The 27,561-nt window shown below is 36.2% G+C and overlaps 1 protein-coding gene across 6 annotated transcripts in view; it reads left to right on the top strand.

Annotated features, from left to right (window-relative positions):
- Rai14 (retinoic acid induced 14) overlaps positions 1–27,561 on the top strand; it is a 139,051-nt gene that overhangs the window by 106,945 nt on the left and 4,545 nt on the right. For 4 of the 6 annotated variants that reach the window (XM_063258051.1, XM_063258048.1, XM_063258050.1 and 1 more), the window contains 13 exons: positions 698–786; positions 7,503–7,567; positions 11,645–11,702; positions 12,458–12,528; positions 14,292–14,398; positions 15,019–15,197; positions 15,425–15,453; positions 16,499–16,585; positions 17,555–17,641; positions 20,488–20,542; positions 22,788–22,906; positions 24,002–25,537; positions 26,672–26,821. In XM_063258051.1, coding sequence (XP_063114121.1) covers positions 698–786; positions 7,503–7,567; positions 11,645–11,702; positions 12,458–12,528; positions 14,292–14,398; positions 15,019–15,197; positions 15,425–15,453; positions 16,499–16,585; positions 17,555–17,641; positions 20,488–20,542; positions 22,788–22,906; positions 24,002–25,537; positions 26,672–26,821 — 2,632 coding nt within the window. The remainder of the gene's footprint in view (positions 1–697; positions 787–7,502; positions 7,568–11,644; positions 11,703–12,457; positions 12,529–14,291; positions 14,399–15,018; positions 15,198–15,424; positions 15,454–16,498; positions 16,586–17,554; positions 17,642–20,487; positions 20,543–22,787; positions 22,907–24,001; positions 25,538–26,671; positions 26,822–27,561) is intronic. The other 2 variants (XM_063258052.1, XM_013152871.3) reach the window with 2 other exon arrangements.

Consider the following 27,561-nt stretch of genomic DNA (forward strand, 5'->3'; position numbering starts at 1 on the left):
AAAAGACATTACATCTAAGAGTGTATACAAGATATTTGACATACATCAGTTTCTTTTTATAAAATATGTTAACTTAGAAACAATAGCACTGGTGAAAGCACTAGAGAGTAGGAAGGAGTTTATTCAGAAACTGAGTTTAGCTGAAGCTTGACTGTTCTTATATAAAGAGACAAATATGTGAGTCAATCATAAGTATTTTTTTTAAGCCTGATCATTGGTTTGAAAAACCCAAGATCAAATTTCTGTTTCATCATATAATGAGAGATGCCAATGAAGGACTTGGGTGGGATAGCTCAGTGGAAGGACATTTGTTTAATATGCACAAGGCCCCAGATTCAGTCCTCAGCAACCCCCTCCAAAATAAATAAATTTTTAAAAGTCAGGGAACAAATTATCAGGCCATGTGGAGTCGCTGTGTCCTCATCTTTAGAATGAGGTTACACTGGATATGGTCCTAGCTACTCAGGAGGCTGAGGCAGGACAATCACTTGAGCTCACACTTTGAAGGCTACCCTGGGCAACGTAGTAAGATCCTGTCTCAACAACTGCAATAAAAATTTTAAAATATATTCTCTCTAAAGAATGAAGCTGGTAATACCTAGTCAGTGGGTAGTTGTGGAGTTCAAGTGAGGGAACGGGAAGAGGCAGGAGGCTTTGTCCGAGATGAACTCTGAAGCATGTTTCCCTCTCTTTCTAGTTTTCATCTTGCTGCTGCGAGAGGACACGTGGAATGCCTCCGGGTCATGTTTACACATGGTGTGGATGTGACAGCCCAAGACACTACTGGTATGTGGTTTTTAATCTCTTATATCAATAGCCCAGCAGGAGAGTATCGCAAAGATGGTGATACGTACCTCGTGGAAAAGTTAGTCTGCAGATAAACCAAAAGAAGCAAAAAATAAAAACAAAACAGTCACAAACATACATCAAAACTACTACAGTCACTTCTGATAGCCTCTGGCATGGCTTCATCATTTTTCTATACCTTTATAAGTATTTATTTGTTTCTTCTGGGTCATTCATCACTAGAAACTATATGCTTCTAATCCTTTCTTTTGATAAAAAGTTTACATGTATGAACCAAGACATATTTCCTAACTTTTGTCTTTATGAATCACAGTGCAAAATGATAAATGGGGTGAATTCTTTAATAACACATTTCATTATCTTGCTGAAATGAGCTAATTGTAGATAAAAGCCATGATCTTCATCTTGACTGGCTGGCCAGTATCCTCAGTCTTTACTGTACTACAAATACGTGCTAATTACCAGTACCATTTCTCTCATTAAAAGCTCTTAAGAAGCATAGTATATATATATTTTTTGTATCCATAACATCATATGGGTATAGTTTGTATTTACAAGCAGAGCCCTACTGGGTTTCTGAGAACCTAGTATAGTGCCAGCAGCAGAGTCTAGATGTACCAGATCAAAGCCCACTTCCTTGCAGACTACAATGGCCTGGTCGTGCAAGAAAGAGTCTTGGAAGAAGCTCAGACCCATATAGAGGCTTCTCAATGCTGGGTAAGGGAGCTGATTAAAATAGGTTCATCAAATCACTTTGCGGCCCCATAATACTGTTCAAATGTTCCATGGATTGAAGGAGTCTCAGAGCTTCCAATCCATTTCCCTGTTTTCTGCCTTTTTTTTTTTTTCACAAGGTGCTAGCACTTTGCTCTAAATGAAACACTAACTAAATACAGAGATCAAAGAAGGGGAAAGGTGTATGGGAAAAAAATGTGTATGAAATGACTATTATCTAGAAGAATTATTAAACTCTTTCTGCTAGCAAAACAAAACAAAACAAAAGGATAAATTGTGATGGCTTTAAGTGCCTGTGCTCATCTCTTTCCTGTTGGTGATAATGCCCCATCCTTAACTGCCCCTCTCAAGAAAGCATACGTGGGTGCAAAAGAAGGATGAAGATGTTAATCACTGTGGCTTTATGATCATCCTTAGTCAAAAATGATTTTATGGTTAGAGGCTTGACTTTGACAGGTGAGGAATTTTCAATAAATTTGTCTTAAATATTGACACATTTATTACAGAGATTCAGTCTTAAATCTCAAACCCTAGTTAGAAATGGCACAAAAGTTGTTGTTGTTTTTTTTACCATAAATTATAATGCCTGTAGGGAATATATTTAGGAGGCAAAGACTTATTTCAATATGGATGATATTGTCTCTTTTTATCCTTTTTTTCCACAAAGTCTACAAAATAGTCAAACTGGTCTAATTTTCTACTTCTAAACTGTTGACTGGATGTAAAAATGCAAAAAGTTTTTATGTATCTTTGAAAAAAATTATCATTCTACATGAAGTGCTTAGAATTCTGAGAATTTTTATGGATTCCTTACAGTTAATTTTATGAGCAAAACATTATCAGAAGTGGCTCCAGTTACAGCACTACACCCACAGCTGTGTTAAGTAGCTCTGGAAGCCTCAGGGAGGTGGGCATTGTGAACACATGAGCAGCAGCAGACACACGGAAAGACTCACTCCATTTGGTCACTAAGTTGTCGTGATTATTTCTGGCAGTGAAATCACCTTCATTCTCTTTCATTGGACTACTGAAAGATCAATTTCAGATCTTACACATGTGTGCGCACGTGCGCGCGCGCGCGCGCGCGCGCGCGCGCGCGCACACACACACACACACACACACACACACAGATTGAGAATCACCACAACATGTGCTATCCCTTTAAAAGTAAGAAAAAAAATCCCAAGACTCACAATAATCACCTTAAGATGTTTTTGAACAGGAGAGCAGTTCATATTCCTTAGATTGCCTGTTTGTCACCATGAATACACAGCAATCTGAAAGACAGGCCAGCTCCTGGACCATCTCTGAACTAAACTCATGCAGTCCCTGATACTCTTTATTGCTTGTTTGTTCTAGGTCTTCTCTAAGAATTGGGGTTTCCATTTTTTAGAAAGCACTTCTACTGGGCAAATGGGAAAGTTGATGCTTAACTTCCTTTGTTTTTGCTTTTGAAACCTGCACTTAGCACTGTGGAGTACAAAATGGAATTACATAAAAGCATTACCTAAAGACAACCACAGAATCTTTTATGTGTTATCAGTAATCTCCTTCCTTTATTAACTTCCTTTATTCATAAGTGTATGCTTTTGATACTGTGACAGAATCCAAAATAAGAATGGTTTAAACATTAAAATTTTATTTCTCCCAATTAAAAGATCCAGATTGGTGTGGTAGCTCTGTTCCATACCATGTTGACCCAGATCCATTGTTGCTATGCCATGTAAGGTTTTTCTGTGGTCTCTATGGGCTGAATGGCTCCCAGGGGTCCCCAGCAGCAGTGAAGGGAAGAACCATGTGGCCCACATGGCATACACATAATTTCAGTTAGATCTCACTGGACACAGCAGGGATCATGGCCACATCTAGTTTTAAGCAAAGCAGTGAAATTCTGGGCAGCAATTTGTTTAGTTAAATCAAATGTTTTACTGTAGAAGGAGACAGAAACAGACTGAAATTATGATTTGCAATTTCTACCACACTGACATATTTTAAATTGTCTCTAATCCCTTTGCATACTTGGCTTTCCTAATAAAACAACTTTTGTTATATAAGAGACTTAGAGGGTAAGAAGCTGAGGTATGAAAATATAATACACAGAAAGTCCCAGAGGAGGGAAAACTTGTTAGCCCTTCTTGTTCTCTAACATTTCCAATTCTAGTTTAGCTTTTTTTTTTTTTTTTTTCAAATTTCTGGGTGGGCTTGCATTCTGTTACACCCCTAATTCAACTCAAATTTGATGCTGTGTGAAGACACAACAGACAATATTCATCTTAAAATTTAGAGACATTATAGGATGAATTGTTCAAAAATTTAGCTGCAAGTCAACGTACAAATGTATTTTAATTTGGAATTAAGGAGAACCAAAAAAGATGGGATGGCTTTTGGCTTTCAGATGGCGTGGTTTATGGTACTTGACTTGCTGTGGATTTGCCTGTGTGGGGAGGTCACCAGGCTCATGAGAAATTTCCAGATCATACACACACACAAAGACATCATTTGATTCCCTGTAAAATATTATGCAAACCTATGTTGTGTCTTACAAGTAAATGGAGACGAAGGAATAAGTTCAAAACTATAGAATTAAGACTTAATTATAAATAAGTCTTTTTCTCTGGAAATATAGCAGGGTAAAAGGATTTATGCTTTAGTGATAAAATTTGCTGTAAATATGAGCCTTCCTAAGAACATGTATTGTTGTTTAAATATATTTTAAATAAACAGAAACAAAATATATGTATTTATTGGGTTTTTTTGTTTGTGATATGGAATAATTACATTTGTTCCGGGGAGTTTGTATATATGATCACAATACAATATCTTGAATGAAAACTATCAAGATATCTATGATATCTTGATAGTTTTTTATACCTTCCCCACAAGAAGCAAATAGATTTATACTTTTATTGTTTAAATATGTTCCCTATTCTGAAACTCTAATTTTTAAGAAAATACTTTGTGTCTTGTCTAGTTAAATATTGTCTTTTTTCTACATGTTTCTTTCTCAAACTTTGGCCTTTTGTGTTTTTTAGCCACATCTAAGTGTCCTATGACTTCTTCTGTCTTAAGAATTTACATTTGCACTTAAATTTGGTCTCAGTCTCATCAGTCATTCCCCTATTGGTTTTTTTCCTTTCCTGTTTTCTCCAGCAGTGTTAAGAATTGAATGAATTATCGCTGATGTAGTTTCGGGGAAGATTTTTGTAACTTAGATTTCTAAACCTTCCTGCTCTAAGTCTCTTCCCCTCCCCTCCTGCCCCAGCTCTCCTCCTCGCTTCTCCTGTCTTCTTTTGTGTGTATGTGTGTGTGTTCTCATGTTGTCTCGATTGAAGATTGAAACCAGGCCTTTACTTAAACTGGGCTATATTCCCAGCCATGATTGATGGATTGATTCTGAAAGTAAGTCCTGCTAAGTTGCCCAGGCTAGTCACAAAATTGCAATCCTTCTGCCTCAGCCTCCCAGAGGAATGAGAATACACATGTGTAGGACCATGGCAGGCTGATTCTCTTACTAGAATAGGATTGTTAGAGTTCTGTAATGGTTCGGGGCTCTGGATTTATAAAAAGCATTTTCATTTTATTTACAGGCAAAGAGTTGCTCTTTTGTCAGTAAGAACACTGCTTCCTGGTATTCCAAACACATCCACAACTGCATACGAGCTAGACTAATGCAATGGTGTGTCTCCTTACAGCAGGATTCTGTCACTAATTACATGAATTTCCATGCATTTGGAAAGGCATGCTTCATGATAACAATGAAAGACACCTTGCTTCAGTATGATAGCATGCAGGGAATGATCTGTCATTTGGGTTTTGAGGTTATTTTAAGTGAAAAATACTTCTATGTTGCTAGTTTAAAAAAAAAAAAAAACCTATCACAAAGGCAGGGAATGAAAGAATTTTCACTTTTCTAGATATGTAACACTAACTTCCAGGTATGACCAGAACCCTAGAAGTGAAATGAAAGCCTGTTGTTTACTTAAGACATTTTGTTTAAATGTCCCTGCCACATGGTCTCTGGGCACTGTTTGTGTAGAACAGCTTTTGTTCACAGCGCGGACAAAAGTTAATACATGGTATGCACAGCTAAACAGGCTCCAGCTTACAATCAGGATCTGTTCCAAAAGTTGATTTGTTTAAAATTCAGAATGTACTTGTCCGTAGAAGCAGTGGTATAAATAAATGACGGTTAGAGAGGCCAAAGTAGCCCACCAAAGTGTATTTAGTGTATAATGTTGCTGGACTTTTACTGTTATGCTCTTTACTCATCCTGGCTGGGGAGAATCTCATGGAGTAAAGGAGTGAAAGGGAGAAAAGATCCTTATCTTCTTCCTTTCAAAGATCTCTTTTCCCTCATTTCTTAACCTTACTTATTTTTGTCCTTTTAGGAAGGGATAGAAAGATTTCAGCCTGGTATCCCCCCCAGACTGAACAATTCCCCAAGTACAACCCTTATCTCCCTGTACCCCTATCTCAGAGTAGAAGCTATTCTTTTGACCTTACATATGCTTTTGTGAAGCTCACTGTGACCCTTTAATCTTAAATATGGTGTTTCTGAGCAATGTGATCCTCCAAATAAGAAATTCTGGTCAGTGTTCGAGAGTGGTGATTAATTCAGCAAAGAGAATGGTATTATGCAATTCGGTCACTATATAAAAAACTTGAATTGGCCTCCAAGGGACGTCTGGAAGTCCCTGAGGAGATTTTGATTGTCATAACCAGCAAGGTGGCTTAACATCCTCTAATTCACAAAACAGCCACACATGGCAGTTAACTAGCGTATGATATTATTGGGGATATCTTGGACAAATACTTTAAGAAATGCAAGATTATGACTCTCCTAATTGTACTGGCTTGACTGACAACTCCAGCAAGGCCTACACTCCAGACATTTGAGTTAGCCCAACTTGTAATCCACATGGATGAAAACTACAGCTTACTGTGTACCAGCAAGATTTTGGGTGTTCGGCAAACAGGGAATGATGTAGACAAAAAGCCCATTCCAATCAAGCCTGTATTCTGCAAATTGCTGGGTGCTATGAAGAACAAAGAAACAAATCAGAGAATCAGGATAAAAGCAACAGTTGGGGAAGAATTGGAATTTTGATGAGTAGGCCAAGAGGTCTAATTCAGAAGGCCCCATTTCTGCAGCATCCATGAGCAATCTATGTGATACTGCAGGAAATGAAATTCCAGGCTAAATATAAGCAGTCACACAGGCCCTAGCATGGGCAGTCTTCTACCACGTAGGCTGTCCCTAAGCTGCTTCCCATGGGAGCTCTGTAGCTCTATTTGGCAGTGAGGGACTTGGCAGAATACTGGGATTTCCTGAAGTTATCTGACTATAGCCTTATGTTGGAATCATGAAGGGAATTAAAAGATGTGCTACATTAACAACACATTGCTTTATAGCTCTTTCCCTTTTTCTATATAAACACTTTGAAAATCTTTGAAAGAATTTTGAAAATCCAAAACCCCAGGTAATATCCATTCAGAGCCATAGTACATTTGGAGGCGGGAGAAATAAGGGGCCCAAAGTGGGGACCTCTGACATGTTCTCTATTGGCTTGTGGTTTGCCTTTTTTGGGTTCCTAGGTCTGGGGTACTCCCAGTCTGGTTTACACTGTTGTAAACAAGTGCATTTGGCACACACTTTGACAGCTGAAAGCAGAACTTCTAAGCTTTATCTCATGAGTCCACTGCAGGCATCTAGTGCACTGCTTAATTAAAGCCCAAGAGAATAGTAGTCAGCGCCTGTGAGCGGTATCTTGCGGGTAGGATGGTACACTCTCTACTCTTTGGTTGCACTAAAGAATGTGAAGCCTTGATCTTCAGAGGAACAATTCTGTCTTTGTTGGAGAGTGACCCATTTCCTCATAGTGGTCTTAAGCACAGAGATTAGAAATTGATGTAGAAAGTGTGACCTGTTCTCGCCATGTTCTGCTTTTCAATCCATTCAGGACACAGTGCTTTACACCTTGCTGCCAAGAATGGCCACCATGAGTGCGTCAGGAGGCTCCTGCAGGTAAAGTGGCAACAACTTAAAATTATGAATGCATCATTCTTAAGATGTCAGGGTGACCTTATCTTCCCCTTCACACACACACACACACACACACACACACACACACACACACACGTACTCTTTTTCATACTATCCCAGAATCTGTGTTTCCTAGGTAGTCTTACTACTGAAATAACAGGGAGAATATTGTTTCCATAGCAATTTCACTGGCAAGAAAAGATTTCTAATCAAAATTATTTTGCTTGAATTTCACATTTATTTATTGATATCAAAGATAACACATATTTACCAAAAAATGTTGCTAAGTAAATGTGGGGGTTTTTTTTGCATTAATCAGAAATTCAGTAAATAAAATTTTCATAATAGAAGGTAAATTGTTAAACTTCCATGTATGTTCATTTCTTGACCAAATATTGGACATAAAACACACATCAAATTTTGAGTATTTGTATTTAATAAAATGCATTAAATTCAGCTTCTATATACCTCTGTAATTCCTGTGGTCCATTCTGTCATATTCTCACATGGACGGCTGTTGCTTAATTGAAACCTCAGTCTTTTGGGTGGGGGGTGGTTAGAGTTGGTTTGGTTTGGTTTCTTTGAGACAGGGTCTTGCTCTGAAATTTAGGCTGGCTTTTAAACTCACTTTGTAGACCAAGCTGCCCTTGAACTCATGGCAATCCTCCTGCCTCAGCCCCCAAGCGCTGAAACCAAAAGTGTACGCCATCATGCCTGGCTTCCCTTAAATCTTAAGTCTCACACCTGGAAAATTCCAAAGCTGAGAATATCATACTTTGGAGGGTTTTTTTAATTTGATTCGGGTTCTTAAAAACACATTTTCATGATGTACTAATAAAAATATTGTTCATATTCATCATTTGTACCTGTGCATAACACATCCTAATTCATTGGCTCTTTGCCCCTCTCCCCCCAGCCCTTTTTTCCTTCATTTGCAAAAGGAATATTTCCATTTCTTCCTTTTTTAAAATGCCTTTTCTCTTTCCTACCATCCCCTCTCCCATCTCTTACACCCTTTCCTATTTGAAAAAGTTCTTTCTACCTCCTAATATCTGTCTTCTATTTCGGTCCTTATCTATACTTTAAGTTTCTCACACAAGAGAAACAGCACGATGTTTAAACTTGTGTGTCTAATCTATTTCACTTTTAAGATTATAGTCTTTAGGTACATCCATTTACCTTTGCTTTGTTTATCCTTTTTTTGTGACAAAGTAGTGCCCCATTATATATAAACACCACATTTTTCTCATCCATTCATCAGTTGGTGGGCATATGGGCTTTTTCCAAGACTTAGGTATTATAAATTGTGTTTCTCCAAACATATATCACTGATGAATGATGACTTTAACTCTTTGGGAAAGATACCTAGAAGGGGACTAGTTGGGTCAAATAAAACCTCTATGTGTAGGTTACTTTTGTCTCATTGCTGGGACAAAACACTTGACACCCAAAATGAAGGAAGGAAATGTTTACTTAGCTTACAGTTTGTGGAGGTTTCAGTCCATAATCAGTTGGTTCCAAGGCAGGTTGGCATGGCACTGGGACAACACTTCAAGGCAGCAGCTAGCAAAAGCAGCCAGAGAAAAAAAAAGAAAACAAGCCTCTTCTCCTTCATTATAGTATAGGTAGGCCATCCCCCAGCCTTCAGGGCAGATGTAGCACTCACAAAATCTTTTTTTCCCTTCTTTGCAAAGTAAAAACTTTGGCTCCCTATTGAGTCTCTCGGTTAAACTTCTAAATTTCTCAAGTAGACACAATGTATCAACCATAACAACCCAGTTGTGGTTTTTTGAGGAACTCCACACTGCTTTCCACAGTGGTGGCACCAGTCTACCCTCCTACCAGCAATAGAGCAGAACTCCTTTTTCCCCCACAGCCTTGCCAGCATTTCTTATTATTGGCTGATTTCTTGATAATGGACACTTTTTCTTCAGTGAGATGGAATCTCAGTGTTGTTTCAATTAGCATTTCCTGCATGGTGAGTGATTGAACATTTTTCCATGTATTTACTAGCCATTTGTACTTCTAGTACAAATGGCTAGTAAATACATGGAAAAATATATTTACTTCTTCATCTAAGAAGTATCTGTTCATTTCAGATGCCCATTTTTGGATTGGGTCTTTAAATCTGGGACTCTATTGAGTTCTTTGTATATTTTAGATATTCTCTTAGAAGTAGCTGGTAAAACTTTTTCCTGTTTTCGTCATTCTTTTGGTCATCTAATCAAAATTTGGAGTATCTTCCAGGGATCAGTCTTTTCCTTCCCTTTATTCAGGCCCTCTTTTTCTTTCCTAGAGGATTTATATCCTCTACATAATCAGTTTTTACAAAATCTCTTTTGAAACTGCTGAAAATTCTTCCATACCGAATCTCCTAATGTCCTGGTATTCACTCCATAAATCATGAATAGAATGTACCTCTTCTTTTAAAAATTTTTTTTCAACTTTTATTGAGAAAAAAAATTTCAAACATTACTTTCTTGCATATAACTTGATGAGTTTTTAGTCTTGGGTTCCTGCTTCAGTGTTTAGTTTTATTCTGCCTTATAATTTTAAGCCAATTCTCTGGTTTAATGACCTTGCCAGGAAGTTTATAATGATCTCTTAAGGTGATGACTTCCATAAATCTGTACAGATACATACTTAATGAACCCCAATAGCAGTCTATACAATAATGTCCAGCTGTTGCGGTCAAAATGCAAGCTGGCTATTTTCAGGAACAGCATAGAGCAATAAAAGATGTGTTTGGAGTACTGTCTGGTCTGTCAAGCTTTTGTTTTGGCCATCGTATGCACTGTTCCAGACTCAGCATCTTGCTTTAATTGGTCTTTGAAGCTCTAATGTAGAAATGTGGTCACATTCTTCAACTTGTCTAGTTCTGCAGATCATACAACCACTTTTCTTATTTTACATGATGCATGCTACTGCCAATTTCAGGAATGTTTGACCTTAATGGACCTTTGAAGCGAAATTCAAGAAAAATTACAATGTCTGTAATGTTTTATTATGAGAACATTTAAAATTTTTTCTTTCCCTGCCTCTTCTGTGACCAGAGACTCTGGACAAATGAAAAGCATTCACTTGCCCAGCTGCCCTGCATCTATACCCTTGGCCCTACTTCAGTTTCTGGGGTTTTTTGGTATTTTTTAAAAAATGTTTTTAAATGTGTTTTAAATCCCCGTTCCCTTCCTGGCTTGGCTAGCCAGACCTTGCATCTGGCTCTGATTTTAAGGAAGATTTAACCTGACAAGCTAGAAGTCCTTGTGGGCTAGAACCAGATATTCTAGCCTCTATTGTAATTTTATATCTGCTTATGCAAATGGGTTGGGTTTTCTCTGGAATCTTTGAAGCCTTTAAACAGTTTCCTTGTGCTGTTCTAAAATTAGGCCAAAGCTTGGTAAGAGGTAACTTGATCTCCATTCTTCTTAACACCAGTGGGCAGAAATTTCACCCTAAGGTGGCCTGTTTTTTACCTCTTCCAACTTGGAAAGTCCTTACCGTTGTTCTTTCCGATAGCTTTTGGGTCCTCCCGCTGGGTTGCTGTCATTAGGGCCTCTATCTGTCTTATTAGTTCTTCACCTCTTGTCATTGCAACCCAGGCTGTCTGTGATTTGACTCAGAAACTTGTAGTTTGCTAGTGACCTTGACTAGGGCCATTGCCACAGAATCTCCAGAGAATGAGGGCAGACATCCAAGTGCAGTGGCTTTAGGAGTGATTGAGAAGAAAAGAAGGACAGAGAATTAGGCCAGAAATTAGGGGGAAAGGAGAAGATTAAGACGAGAGATTCTTGCACATGTTTGTTAGCTGGGGGGATGATCCAGTGACAATGGGATGAAGTACAAGAGGAACCGACAGTCAGAGTAGCAAAGGAATTACTGTTTGCCTGTCATTCTGTAGAGATGAGTCTCCTCCCTCCAGAAAGCACTATAGGCCCCTGGAGCACAGCAGCTTATTTGTGTTCTTAACTTTCCTAATATGTCATGTTGTACCTGGCATGAAAAGGACACACTGAACAGAATGTGTACATAAAATACATGAAATTTATTTTTGTTTTCTAGTCTAAATGCCCAGCCGAAGGTATTGACAGCACTGGGAAAACAGCTTTACATTATGCAGGTAACTTTCATTCTCCTCTTTTACTTCTTTCCATTCAGGCCATTGCCTTTATTATACTATGGGAGCTCTTTTTGGCATTCATTCCTCTGTTTTACTGAGTTTATAAAACATGTAGTGTTATCAAAGAGTATACCAAAATTCACCATTTGTCTATCATACAACCTGTAAAACTATCATGGTGAATATATTTTAATTAAGGCTGCAGCTAGAGATCAGTGATAAAGAGTACAGAATGCCACAGGTTAAATTTCCAGCACCATATAAGTAAATACAGTTAAAAATATATTTTAAGTAAATATATACCTGTAGCTATCTATTCCAGTTCCTTTGAAAAGCAATAGACTGTTGTAAGCACTTGCAGATTTCCGGTAATATGTGAAAAAGATTTTTTTGATTTGAGGGTTAGTACAAATATCAATTGGTTTTATTTATCAGTGTTTTGTTTTACTGTCACCAAAACTTCAAGTGATACTGACATTGAACTCTCAGGACACTGGATTTAAAAATGTTGTGGATTGCTAGTTATAGAAAAATCCAGTCCGGTGAAAAGCTAAACCAAACATTGCCTGGCAGGTAGTGGCTTTAAGGCAGGATAACTGAAAATTAAACAGTAATTGCCAACACCTCTGTGCAGTTTGAATGAACATGTGCTGACTGGGTAGAGCATGATCTTTTCCTTGCTAGAAGTGTCTGGAGTCCTGGCTGTGGGAGTAGCTTTGTGATTGGCTGAGGTGTTTGTATTTTCCTTCCTGTAGCAACGCAGGGCTGCCTTCAAACTGTGAAGGTCCTCTGTGAGCACAAGACCCCTGTAAACCTCAAGGATTTGGTAAGTACCACGTCATTCAAAGTGGAAATTGACACTGAATTCTACAGCATTGCAGGATACCTCTGAGAGTCATTGAAACTTTAGAATCTTAAGTATCTGGCAGAATTCTATTTGCTTTCCAACTAGATTCTTTTCTACAAAATGGTTTTATGTATTATTTCTTCGTGCTCCTTTTGATTAACAAAACATTTTATAACTTGCAAATGTATATATTGTCATTAACCTAAGTATGAATAAAGCTTATTTTTTTGATTTGTAAAAGATATTTAAATAGAAGATTATTATTTTTTCTTGCTTATCCCATGTATCACCTTGGGTACTTTCTGATTAGAATTTTGCAACTTTGAAGACCACTTTTAGCCTACTTTAACTTCCCTAGGCTGTTTGGAAAATAAATGTATCTATTGCACATGGCTGTAGAGTTAAATGTCAGAAGTAGCATGAGACTTGACATAATACATACTTGTACCTGATACAGATACCATGAAGTAACTTGGCAGTCTGTAAATAAATACTCTCTAATTAAAAGTCTTAATACAGGTTAAATATTGCTAATCCAAAAATTAAACTTTGAGCACCAATATATTACCCCAAGTGGAAAATTTCACACCATAATTCCATACACAAATATTTAAAATATTGTGTAATTACTTAAGCTGATTACAAATTAACTTCCTTAGATTTGAATTCTATACTCATTATATCTAATTACTTATATGCAAATATTCCAAAATCCAATAAAGTCCAGAATCTGAAACACTTTTGGCATTTTGGATAAATAACATTCAACCTGTACCTCCTAATGAGAAAGTATTATAACTTTACAGTGATGATACATAGAAATCTGAAATTATACCATGACACTTAATCTCTCATAGCAATTATATTATTTAAATACTCATTTTTGAGTAGTTCAATATATTATAACTTTTCTTTTTGTCTATTTGAATGTTTCTAACTTAAAAATTACTGTTGATTGATTTGTGGGTTATGTTCCAAAACAAACCAACTAGCAGAATAATAGGTCTCCTTCATGGTTTGTGCCATTTGTATTAGGTCTCCCTCACCCTGGGTTATAGAAACACCTATATAGTCTTCTAGTATTTTTCTCTCTTGTAATACTGTAATGTTTAAATTCTTACTCCATCTGATGGAGCTTACATGAGTTGGGAATCTAATTTTCTTTTTCCCAAAGGGTTTGACAGTTGTCATGGTATATTAAATAAATAGTACATCATATCCATTTCTTTATCTTGTATAGACAAATAGGCTGTTAATTTACCTTTGATACTACTAGGCAAATACTCTTAACTTCTGTTAGGTGAGGTTACCTAGAAAGCCAGTGAAAGGATACAGTTTCCGGGAAGACCAGTGGAAGGGCAGGAAATAGTTCACTGGTAAGAAGCTGCTTAACACGTGGTAGGTCCTTCCAGTACCACATTGAGATAAGCCTTCACTTCTGTAGAGTGGCTCCTGAATACCTATGGATACCTGTCCTTATAATGCTGTTTGTGTTTCACCGTCTCGCAAGTGATTACTAAGACAGTAACAGCTAAGAGAACAAGCAGTCCAAGAGGCTGAGGCTTCTAGGAAACAGTCAGTGAAATTCTTTCAGTTGTGCTTGAGAAGGGCAGAAGATACCATGCTGGATCAAATAGTAGACCAGCAGTATAAGTCAGGGGGAAATAATGTACAAAGAACAAGGTCTGCATTTCTGGCAATTGATGTTAGATTTAAGATCTAAACCTGATTTTGTCTCTTAGGATGGGAATATACCACTGCTTCTTGCAGTACAAAATGGCCATTGTGAAGTCTGTTGCTTTCTTCTGGATCACGGAGCAGATGTCAATTCCAGGGACAAAAATGGAAGGTACTGCACAATTATGCAAAACTTGACTAACTTTAGCAATACTCACATTCTAAGTCTTATAAACACATTGTTTATAAGTTTAGTTTCTTGTATGTGTAATTTCTTGTTTTTTGGGTGATCTCCTAAAAAGTGGTTTTGACTTCCTTTTCAATTTTCTACCTTTTAATGTTCAATTTAACAGCAGATTTCCCCAGACTTTGCTGTGACTGTGATGAAACTATTAAATGTTACAGTGAATAAGCCAATTCCTGTGACTTCATGCAGAGTAAACGTTGATTACTTTCTTAAAAATGGTCTTAAAATACAGACATTTTGTTTTGTTGGCTCTGAAGAATACAATGAAAGGACAGGTTTTGTGCCAGTCATTTTAAATTTGTTTGTTTTGAAATATTATAGATTGTCTGTGTTGTTTGACTATATATGATTTAATTTGAAGTTTTAAAAACTACCACCTAATTTCAACTTAATAGTATTCCATTTCAGATTCCCCAGAAGGTTAAATGTAATAAAGGTGTAACCTCTCTTAAGCTTCATTTTCATTGTGTTTTTAGGACAACTGATTTCCCAGTATAAAGAGTTTTCACATTTAGTTAGTACTAATTTTGTATCTTCTTCTTTAGAACTGTTCTTATGCTGGCTTGTGAGACTGGCAATTCTAACATCGTGGAAGCCTTAATTAAAAAGGGTGCGGATCCAAACCTTGTAGATTCCCTTGGACACAATGCCTTACATTATTCGAAACTCTCAGAAAATGCAGGAATTCAAAGCCTTCTCTTATCAAAAATCTCTCAGGATGCTGGTATGTGAAAGAAAATAGCCAATGTTATTTTAAGTTTATCCACTTCATTTTCCCCAAAGGATAAAAGAATTTGTGTAACATGATAAATTTATTATTCTTTGATAAAAAACTGAAGTGTTAAATGTTTTGTGTGACGTGTATATCTGTGTCTTTGTATCCACCCAAAGTGGATATAATATGGGTCACTGTGATTCTTACAGTTCTTTTTTTCACTCTTTTCTTCCTAGATTTAAAGACCCCAACAAAACCAAAGCAGGTATTTATCTTTGGGTAGGGGTAGCCATGGATTTTTTTTTTTTTTCATTTTTGCTTGTGGGAATTTTAAAATATTTTGATTAAACTCTGATTGACTAGAAAAATCATAACAGAGTACACTGAAAATACTTAAGTATTGAAATATCTTTGGGATAAATGATTCATTGTTATGAGGTGGTGAATGTTTTCATAGTGATTTACTTTATTTCAAAAGCGTGTAACATTAAACTTCATCTTTTCTGAAAACATACTGATAGTTCTACTGGTGTAAAAATGTTTGATGTGATTTAAAATGAGACCAAATAACAGTTTTTGTAAATATTGTAATTATCACAAAGACTATAGACCTATGGCCATGAAAATGCCAAATATGAAAGGAAAATAAGAAATTGAGCTTTTTACTTTAGGTGAGAATTTTCTAAATGTCATTCTGTGTTATCCAAAGAATAAATTGAGATGTTTGTTTTGTTTATTTGGAGTTTTTCCTAAGTGCATATTACTATTTTTTTTGGGGGGGGGGCTTGGCTGTTCTATTTATTTATACACCAAAGTTCTAGAAGAAGTCATAATTAACAGATAATACTGAATTTATTATATGCTAACTTTATTACTTACTTATCAATAACCTTCAGGGATGAGATTCCTCCTTTCATTCATAGTAACATTCTTTAAAGAAAACAAATGGAGGTAATATAGGTTCAGGAAATGCTACGCTTTACATTAAGATAGAAAGATAACTATATAACTGTGCTGTAGTTTCTTAGTTATGGTAGACAACTCCTCACCCTCTACTTTCCCAGTTCTCCAGCTTAATCTGGTTTTGTCATGTTTTTTTAAAATTTCTTACTATGAAAGCATGGGCTGGTAGGAAAAAATTTGGAGCATGCATATTATTTATTTTTATGTTAGCAGATTTCAAATCTCAGTGAAGTAAAAAATGCATGGATTGTTGAGGTTTTTTTCTCATTTGTTTGATGCAGCTACTTGCTCAGACTTTACTAACCTAACTAACCCACCTCCATTCTTTGGACTGTGATAACTTTCAGCATGAACAAGTCTCTAAAATAAGCTCAGAAAGAAGTGGAACTCCAAAAAAACGCAAAGCTCCACCACCTCCTATCAGTCCTACCCAGGTAAAAACAAGCAAACCAAAAATCAACAAGCATATACCAGAAAAACCATGATTTTATCATTTTGGGTTTACATCAAAAAGAAATATTTTAGAACTGACCATGAAGTGCACATTATAAATTTTCTTTTGTGGTTTGAAATTACAAATTGTGGGGCTGGGTCTATAGCTCAGTGGTAGAATGCTTGCCTGATGTGCATCAGAGCCTGGTTTGATCCCCATCATAAAAAAAGGAAAAAAGCAAAAGTAGTGATTGAAAACTAGTAAGACAAATTTTGATTATTAGTATGAAAAAAATGTTGATTTTTATTTATTTCAAAACTATAGAGTTGAACAGTTTCTTTTTTGAAAACACATCAAGGAGGTTTCTTAATCTTATGATGGAAACTTTTCTGTTAAGATAATTAGCTTAGTGTGTTTCTAATTCCTTTATTAACAATATCAATAAGAGATAGGGAAATGAATGGTTTGAAACCACAAAGGCAATTAGACAAAAAAGAATTTTAGTTGGTCTCTGAAAATATTGTTAAATATATTTGCCTTTCAAATTATATTTTTGGTTGTCTAATATTATAAGTAGTTTTTAGTTCTGAGCTTATGACTACCTCAGAGAGGAGCCCAGAAATCTGTGAAATGGCAAATAAAAACATATTGAGATAGAGTAGTGTGTCGTCTGATAAGTAATTTGAAATAATTAACATATTCATTAACACACACTCAACCTGTAGTAAAAGTCTTACAGATCTTTAAAATTGATTTTTGCTAATAGCAGAATAAAGTTTACTCTATAAACTTTCAGAAAGTATTTGAAATAGCTAAATTGGCTAAAAAATTTACACTTGAGTTAACCGAAGCTAAGGATATACACTGTAAGATTTAACTACATCAGCTGAATGGACTAATTCTTCAACACTGCCCCAAAAAGATTTTGAAAACACATTCTTTACTGATGGTTTTCATTTTGTTTTTTCAGTTGAGTGATGTATCTTCCCCAAGATCAATAACTTCAACACCACTTTCGGGAAAGGAATCACTATTTTTTGCTGACCCACCCTTTAAGGTACTTACTTTCTGTATTCAATTTTGTTACTGCTTTTAAAGATACATGGTAGACTTCCTATAAAGTAGATAACAGTGGTCAAAACAATATACTCTGAATGCTTGGTTCACAACTTTTCACCATGAAGGACTCTTCTGGTGTGGATACCATAAATACAAGACTGGAGAGAATAAATTAATTTACTAACCAATAATTTCTTTTAAATAGGGACAAAACGCATTGATGTAGAATCTAAAAAAATTAAACTTACAGAAGCAGAGAGTAGAATGGAGGTTCTGAGTACCGAGGGAAGTAGGGAATTTTGGGGATGTGTTGAGCAAAAGTGGTATTTCAGTTTGACGGGAGGAATAAATTTACAAGATCAGTTTACAACGTGGTGATTGTAGTTAATACCAATGTATTGTATTATTGAAAACTGCTAACAGTAGATTTTTAAGTAGTGCCACAAACCTGATCATTTGAGATGATGCATGTTTACGAGCTCATGTATTTCAAAAGTGAATGAATGATAGGGTGGTAGATCATATTGATCCTGAGATAGAAAAAGGACATTGACAGAAAAACTAATATAATCAGAGTAAAGCCTATAATTTATCAGTATTCATGTCTTCATTTTGACTGATGCCTCATTACAATGTAAGTCAAGATTAGGAGAAACTATGTTACTATTTTAAAAGTTTTTATAAACTTAATATTGCTCCAGAGACTAAATTAGAAAAAATAAAAATTTTTCTAGAGACAGAGATAATTTACCTGAATTTTAGAAAATCAATCAGGTCTTATTCTACTTTGCTCTGTAAATTTGTAGATGGCAAATATTTTAAGGAAATTCAAGAACAATCTACAAGGAAACCGTACTTGGGATGAAATAAAACTTGTAATTGTTAAAATGAAGTTCAGTTTTTATAACTGTATATTTACTTGCCTCCATCTCAGAATTACTAAATTTTTTTTTGGTAAAAACTTGGATGTACATTGATGTGAAATGATCTATCACCCTATCATTCATTCACTTTAACTTGACTTTATTAATAAACTCAGGGTGAATACCTATAAAAGACAAGGCAAGGAAATTAGTCTTTCATAATTAGTTTCCTAATATCTAAATATGACTGTGGCTTAGAAGAAGCAGTATGTTCCAAAGAAAAATATCACAAAATGTGATTTTTAAGAATATAAAAGAATATAACTTCTAAACAAATAAGATAAAAAATAATATATATTTAAAATAGCTAAGCATTAAAAAAGTAAATATACCAAGTGTTAGTGAGAATGTGGAAGAATTAGACCATTTATATTCTTTTGGTGAAACTGTAAAATGGTATAACTACTTTGGAAATTTATTTGGTTAGTATCTTTAAAATCTAAACATTATAGAGACAGGTAATGTATGCCTTTAATCCCAGTACTCTTGGAAGCTGAAGCAAGAGGACTGTATGTTTAAGCCCAGCCTGGGCAATTTAGCAACTTAAGAAGAGCTTCTCTCAAAATTAATTAAAGGGCTGGAGATGTTGCTTACTATAAGACCCTGGGTTTAATCCCTAGTGCCCCTCCCTATCTTACCTAATTAATATATGATCACCCACCCACTTATAGATGTTTCTTCAAGAGGAATGAAAATATATGTTTATACAATAATTTTATACGTGATGTTCATAACAGATTCATTTACCATTTTCCTAAGCTGGAAAAAACTCAACGTTCAGTAAGTACATGGATAAATATAAGAGATACTCATATAATGAAATAGTACTCAACAATAAAACAGAGTTAACCGTGGTGCAAGCAACATCATAGATGAATTTGAAAATCATCATGCTGAATGAAGAAAGCCAACCACAAAAGTATCCATGCAGTATGACATTCCATTTTTGGTAATCTTAGGGAATGCAAAATGGAGAATCATGGCTGTCTGGAAATGGAGTGCGGGGGGGGGGGTTAGCTGTGATGAGGCGTGAGGAAACCTTCAGGGGTAACGGAAATATTGACATCTTGATGATAGTGGTGGTTCCATGGGTGTACAACTGTCGGAACCTACTCAAACTATAAACTTCAAGGGGATGTCATTTATTGTACCATGAAAAACTAAGGACATTTTTCTAAAATGGAAAGAACAGATTTTTTTAAAGACACGCGTTTGTCAAAAATAAGCCACTTGATTTTGAACATTTGGACTTTTACAAAAGTCTTTTTGCTGAAAAATGATCTCTCTTATCATCTATGCCTCATCTAGATGAAATACAGTAATATCTTGAAAGTAACATTTTGAAATATGATTCTTAAAATGAGTCTGTCTTTGAAGTTTAAGAACTTTTCCAATACATTAATATATTCAGGAACAGGAGATTAAAAGACATCTTTAGGAGATCAGTTACCAATCCAAGGCCATACAAATTTTTCTTCCCCTCTAAAATTACCCTTTTATTCCTTGACAAGTGTTATTTGTTACCCATGTATGATCCAGATAAGTAAAATTCTTTGATATGCAGAATTTAGAAATATTAAATGTATGACCCAAGTAAGTAAGATCATTGTGAAAGTAATCTTTCCACCTCAGGTTTAGAACATAGCCCTGTAAATGAGCTGTTATATATAATTATAAATATATTTTTGTCCCACTCACTAAATGAAATTTCTGAAAAACATTTTGAGAATATACCGTCTAGAGTCTACCTTAGATGATAAACTGTCACTTTTATTCACTTAAAATATTTTCCCTTTTTTTAGAGCTACCTGTTTTTCTGGTAAAATAATGCCAACTTTGCTCTCTCAAAGAAAGAATTGATTCTTTTGCACAATGCTATACTTAGGAATACTTTTTTAAAGTCATTTTTGTGTTTCTGCAGGCTGAGATTAGTTCTATACGAGAAAACAAAGACAGACTAAGTGACAGTACTACAGGTAAGATAAAAGCCTGTCTGTTTTTTGTTCCTTGGACCAAACTTTCTTTGTTCCATATCCCCTTAAGGAGAGCAAGGCCACACTGTACAGGGAAGGCATGAGAATGAGCCTGTTATCACACAGCCGCCAATTTAAACAATCTGAGTTTTGATATAAACAATGTAATTTTTGTTTTAAAAAAGCACTACCATTTTCTTCAATTACGGACAATAAATTCCACTGGTAAGAGCAGTCATATGACTTAGTCATGAGAAGAGTTCACAATGCCCTATCACTTTACTGTTGCAAACACTGGTATGTTGAATATCCACTAAGAATTTTGGCAGTTATTAGACCTGCTTCTGCATCTTGTTATTTGGTGTATTACAAAATAAGCATTTAGATCACCATACCCTATTAATTTTACCTTACACATTTAAAAAAGACATTCTGAGATGTGGTCCATAAGTTTTTGGATGCTGGTTATCAGCATCTTGCACTCACTGCAGCTGAGCAGCAAGTTCTGTCTTGAAGAGAGAAGGAGCCATGCCCCTCCGGGACTGCCACAGTCTGACTTTACCACTTTAGGATGTAAGCAGACTCAGGCAAAAACATAGGAATAATGAAAGCACACTGAATCATATTGTCTGTGCCAGGATAGAGTTTAATTCGTTGTATCTTTTTTAAATGCATTTTATCTTTTAAGTCTCTCCTAAAGGAGAAAAAAATTCCTACAGATTCATTTTATCTATGATAATGTAGCACAGCATCTTCAGAATTAATGTAGCATATACAGTATATGATTTCAAAAGCCCTGTTTTGTTTCAACATTCAGTTTCTTAAAGTAGTGTGCATCTCATTTGTGTTTGGAGCCTTTGATCTGCACAATCTAGAAATATTTCACTTTCTAATGGCTGACTGAGATTAGTAAATATAAATGAGCAAACATTACATTGGATAATTTAAGAACTATTAGTTGTATCTGTGAAGTAATTTTATATTACTTAGAATTGCAATAACGATCCCAGTAACATAGCTCTTTCTGCCAGAAAGAAAGCTGTTAGTAAGGAGACTTAGCATCAGATGTCAGAACAATGCCCTATTTTCAGAAGCTTTTCTATGAAGAAACGTTAATTTTGAGCTGTTCAATTTAAGGTCCAAACCTTCATCTCTGCATTAAGTGATTGTAAGAAAATGAAAACTATAAGGAAAAAAAAAAAAAAACTAGTACCAGTCAGCAATAATTAAGGACTTTGGAACGACTATGTCTTTGCACACAGTTTTGTTCAGCTGATATTTTTCATAAGAAGACTCTGGATGAATTAAATTCAGAAGCAAATTTTCTCACTTGAGTGAGCAATTAAGAATAGCATAGCATTGCTTTAGATGCTATTTCAGCATCATAATCAATAGTATGTTTTTTAAAATTGCAGTTTATCAACAGCAATTACAGTGAGAATCAAAGGAGAGAAGATCACTTCATACTAGGGCAGTCAGTGAATGCTGTAAGGAGGAGGCAGAGTTGGACATGGGCCTCGAAGGGTGCCTAAGAGTTATCTAGGTAGAGAGATGCTGTAAGGGCAATTCTGAGGCTAAATAATTAATCAATCACATGTTAAGAATAAAGAAGATATGATGAGATCCATGAATCTGAGAAAAGTGTAAATCTATTAAACAATGAGATATAAACCTGAAAATGAAAACTGGGACCAAACATAGAGGAATTCAGAAATAATTTTTAGAGGCAGAACAATTTGAGCACTTGACCAACAGAATGTCCCAAAGCATCAAATTATCTTTTAGGAAAGTTAGTCTAATGTTGCTACAGAGGCTATATTTTCACTTAGAAGAGGGGCAGAGATTTGTTGGGAAGCAGTTTGCAGGATTTTCAAGGGAAGGTGATTAAGTCTGAACTGTATTAACAATGGTAGAGATAAAAAATAAACCAGATTCCACAGATATTTTAAAAACTTCTTAGAACTGTTACTTAAGAGACATTGAGAGAAAGGAAAAATCACCCAACATGTAACAAGTGAAAGTGTATTGCCAGACCCATCAGTTTTCAGGATCAGCTTTGATGCTCTAGCATTATGCCAGGAATATCACAGTGAGGCCCCATCAGAAACTGAAAGTTGCTGTTCCTTGTTGGTGGAGGGTTTCATAGTCAGGACTAGGAAGAACTGGATTCAGCCAGAAAGTGAGTTCGTTAGAGGATAAAAAAATAACCATTTAAAAAAATACTTAAATTGCCTTTTTCTTTTTCCAGGTGGTGATAGTTTATTGGATATAAGTTCTGAAGCTGATCAACAAGATCTTTTTGCCCTACTGCAAGCAAAAGTGGCTTCCCTTACCTTACACAATAAAGAGTTACAAGATAAATTACAAGTAGGTAAACAGATTGCCATCACAGATTATTTTGTGGAGTGAAGCTATTGGCATTTTTAAGAGTAGTCGTGTACTTTGTTTTAAATACATACATTTCTTCCTTTTTTAAAAAAGTTAGCTTTAAGCATCTTATGTTTTCACATTATTTTGTTCCGTGAGAGTAGTTTTCATTGACTGTACATAAATTGGCAAGTTACATATAATTGCATATATTATGGAATACATGGCAATCATATATATTATTAAGATTTAAATATAGATTGTTAACAAAATTTACATGAATAAAACATTCATTTAAATATATGCATGCACATACATATGATAATTTATATATACAGAATTTTAATTTAAATTTTTATATATGTAAAATTTTTTGAGATGAGAGCATCCCTAAATTGCTCAGCCTGACCTTGAACTCATGATCCCCCTTCCTTGGCTTCCTGAGCAGGTGAGGTTATAGGTGTATGCCTATACATCCTGATATATTAAAATTTTTGTACTTAAAAATGTAAATATCTCAATACATGTATCATATTAATCATTCCTTTGATAAAGCTGACCATGTGTATTACAAACTTGATAAGAAATAACTATAGTATGCCCATCCCCAACAATTAGAATATGAGAAACAGGAAGAATTTGAATCAGAGGGTTTTCAGACAAAACAATTCCAATGTTTTTAAAATGACACAAATAATATGTCTTCATAGAACACATACTGCTTTTTTGTGTCATTAATCCAACGCTCATGTTCCAGTCTGTATTTTTTTAACCCTGAAAGAATATACATAGGAGCTGGGCATGTCTGTAATTCCAGCATTCTCTGGGCAGAGCCAGGAGTGGGATCTCTGTGAGCTCAAGACCAGCCTAGGCTACACTGTGAGACTGTCTCAGAAAAAACAAGCAAACAGACAAAAACAAAACTACAACAAAACAAAGCCCCAAACAAACAAAAAACCCAAATAAAATAATATCTGTATAAAATGATCATGCTGGTCTTCTGTCCTTAATTTCAGATTTGTTCCTTTTTTACCAGTTAGTTGCTTACTTAAGCACACCTTTGATGCCATTTAATTCTTGCTTTGTTCTTTTTAGGCCAAATCACTGAAGGATGCAGAAAGAGATCTAGGTATTGGCTCTTTCCATTCTACTCAGTCTGATTTGGTTCCTTCCCTGGGCAAACCTAGTGATGCTGATCCCCCAGACTCCAAATCATCTCCACTTGGTATAACACATTCTTCAGGGAAATCTACTGTAGACAGCAATATTAGAATTCAGCAACTACAAGAGAGTTTGCAAGATTTGCAGAAGAGATTAGAGAGCTCTGAGACAGAGAGGAAGCAGCTACAGACCGAGCTCCAAACCCGAAGGACAGAATTGGTATGCTTGGACAACACAGAGATTTCAGACAATGGCTCTGACCTCAGTCAGAAACTTAAAGAAACTCAGAGCAAGTATGAGGCAGCCATGAAAGAAGTTCTTAGTGTTCAGAAGCAGATGAAACTGGGTCTTCTATCACAGGAGAGTACGGATAACTATTCATGTCTCCATGAGCTGAGGGTCCCTGATGAGAAAATAGATGTGCTAAAGCGAGATCTGCAGAGTGCATTAGAAGAAAGTGAAAGAAATAAAGAGAGAATAAGAGAGCTAGAGGAGAAACTTGTGGAAAGAGAGAAAGATGCAGTGATTAAGCCACCTGCCGAAGAGTATGAGGAAATGAAAAGTTCATATTGCTCTGTTATTGAGAATATGAATAAGGAGAAAGTGTTTTTGTTTGAGAAATACCAAGAGGCCCAAGAAGAAATAGTGAAATTGAAAGATTCACTAAAAAACCAGACAACACAAGAAGTTAGTGATGAGGCTGAGGACATGAAAGAGACCATGAATAGGATGATAGATGAACTTAATAAACAGGTGAGTGAGCTGTCGCAGCTGTACAAAGAAGCCCAGGCTGAGCTGGAAGATTATAGGAAGAGGAAGTCTGTAGAGGATGTAACAGCTGAATATATTCACAAAGCAGAGCATGAGAAACTTATGCAAGTGTCAAATGTATCCCGGGCTAAAGCAGAAGAGGCACTCTCTGAAATGAAGGCTCAGTATTCCAAAGTGTTGAATGAGTTGACCCAGCTCAAACAACTGGTAGATACACAGAAAGAGAATTTTGTGTCTATCACGGAACATTTGCAAGTGATAACCACTCTGCGGACAACTTCGAAAGAGATGGAAGAAACCATAGGCAGTCTCAAGGAGCACCTTGCAAGCAAGGAAGTGGAAGTGGCAAAGCTGGAGAAGCAACTTCTAGAGGAAAAAGCTGCCATGACCGATGCAATGGTACCCCGGTCTTCCTATGAAAAGCTCCAATCGTCTTTAGAGAGTGAAGTGAGTGTGCTAACATTGAAGCTAAAGGATTCCCTAAAAGAGAAAGAGAAAGTCCATTCAGAGTTTGCCCATGTCCGAAGTGAAGTCTCACAGGTGAAAAAGGAAAAGGAAAACATTCAGACTCTCTTGAAATCCAAAGAGGAAGAAGTAAATGAACTTCTGCAAAAATTCCAGCAAGCTCAGGAAGAAATTGCAGAAATGAAAAGATATTCTGAGAGCTCTTCAAAAATGGAGGAGGATAAAGATAAAAAGGTTGGTACTACTCTGTTTTTGTTGGGTTTCTAGCAAAAAGTCCCAGGCCCTTCAACCTTTACTATATTAAACATATGTAGGATTTTATAACTACTTTTTTTCCCCTTTTGGTACTGGATCCCTTCATGATCTTACACTTGTCAGGCAGGCGCTTTTATCACTGAGCTGAATCCCCAGCCCAAACATATGTAGGATTTTGGGGGGCACTAAACCAATGTGAATGCTTAGAGGCTCTGTATGTGACTATATCTGTCCCCATAAAGAGTAATACATTGGACACTGCTTTTGATAAAGCACTTGTCTTCATCTACTTCTCTTTATGCTAAAGTTTTCATGTGTGTGATGCATATTTACCCTTTAAAAATCATCTTCTAGAAGGTCTGACAGTGTTTAGTGAAAGTGTCTGAAAAGTGTGAGCGAGCTTGAACTTCAGTTCCTATTTTTGGATGGACTGCAGCATGTCAAACACTTATTGGAATAGATTCCTCCATCATATAGAAACCAGATACTCCCTGATTTATTCTTGCTTGCCAAAGCTCCATGGGGCTTCTCACCTCCAAGTCAGTGGATCTAGTACAGAGAAAGGAGGAAGCAAGGCCTTAAGTTCAGGATAGTTTTCACCTCAGTCTATTGTGTGCCCTAGTCCTCTGTGACACAAGTTTTGAATGGTATTAAAGCACAATTGTTCACTATTTGGTGATTGATGACTATGAATATTTCAGAAAGGCTTCAAAAGTCCCTGGTGGGGTGGATAGGGAATTGTGGCATAAGTTGGGAGTTACTGACTGTCTTTGTCAATAATCCTGGATGAGACATAGTTCTTTCCAAATACAAAATGTCTCTTAATTATTCTTCTTTTAGTCACATCCCTTTTAAGGGTAAAAGAAAGTCAACATCTCTCATGCACCAAAACATCCTATTTAATTCATGGGCCATTATCTGAGTGGAATAGATGAAGAGAACTTAGTTGGTTTGCTTTATTCTGTTATCTTGCATTCTATGGGCTTTCTTCAAAGAATAGAAACTAAAAGGAATTCAAGTCCCAGAGAACTATGTTGGAGGTGCATAAATTATGCCATTTTGCTTCTCTAAGGACATTATTACCTATTTGATATGGTTTTCCTTTCTTACTAGATAAACGAGATGTCAAAGGAAGTCATCAAATTGAAGGAGGCCCTGAACAGCCTCTCACAGCTCTCCTACTCAACAAGCTCATCCAAAAGACAGAGTCAGCAACTGGAAGTGCTGCAGCAGCAGGTCAAACAGCTACAGAACCAGCTGGCTGTGAGTGGAATCTTCCTGTTGCCTGATTTGGGGTGGAGGACTAGGCAAATCATATACCTCCTCTGCTGTTTAGATAAGCCACTGTGGGCAGAGATGTTCTCTGCCTAAAGGAATGCTATAGTTACTGGAACAATGACAATGATGTGGATTTTCTAGGCATTATCTGTAATGAGATGGGTTAGATGTGTCATTGGGAGGGTAGGAACTGGTAGGACAGTGGGAGGACACTGTTCACACACCTGCTAACTTCTTCCTTTCCTGCAGTGGTCATTCCCTATCTTTAGCAGTGGCAAGGGCTTTTGCTATTATGGGCCAGGTTCACATAAGTGAAGCTGCTTGTTGGGCCCTTTCTTTATTTCACCCAGGAAAGCCCTTTACTATCTATATTAGTTTTCTCTGGCTGTCTTAAGAAATTGCCACAAACTGAATTTGAAATCATATCAATGTATTATGTTAGGGTTCTAGAAATTACAAATCCTAAGTCAGTTTCACTAAAATCAAGGTGATGGGAGGGCTGGTTCCTTCCAAAGGCATTAGGGGACAATCGATCTCCTTGACTTTCCTCCTAGAGGCCTCCTTGGCTTTTGGCCCATTGCCCATCTTCTGAGCACATCTCTTCAGTTTCTGCTTCTGTTTTTGTCTCATTGTGCCTTTGAATCTCTTGCCTTGTTTTTCTAAGGTCCTGATTATAATTAAAGACTTATTCAGATGATCGATGCCAATCGATTGCTAAATCCTTA

Source organism: Cavia porcellus, unplaced genomic scaffold (genome assembly GCF_034190915.1).
Source record: "Cavia porcellus strain 051 isolate PalLab524CR breed Dunkin Hartley unplaced genomic scaffold, mCavPor4.1 scaffold_11, whole genome shotgun sequence".
Classification (NCBI taxonomy): Eukaryota; Metazoa; Chordata; class Mammalia; order Rodentia; family Caviidae; genus Cavia; species Cavia porcellus.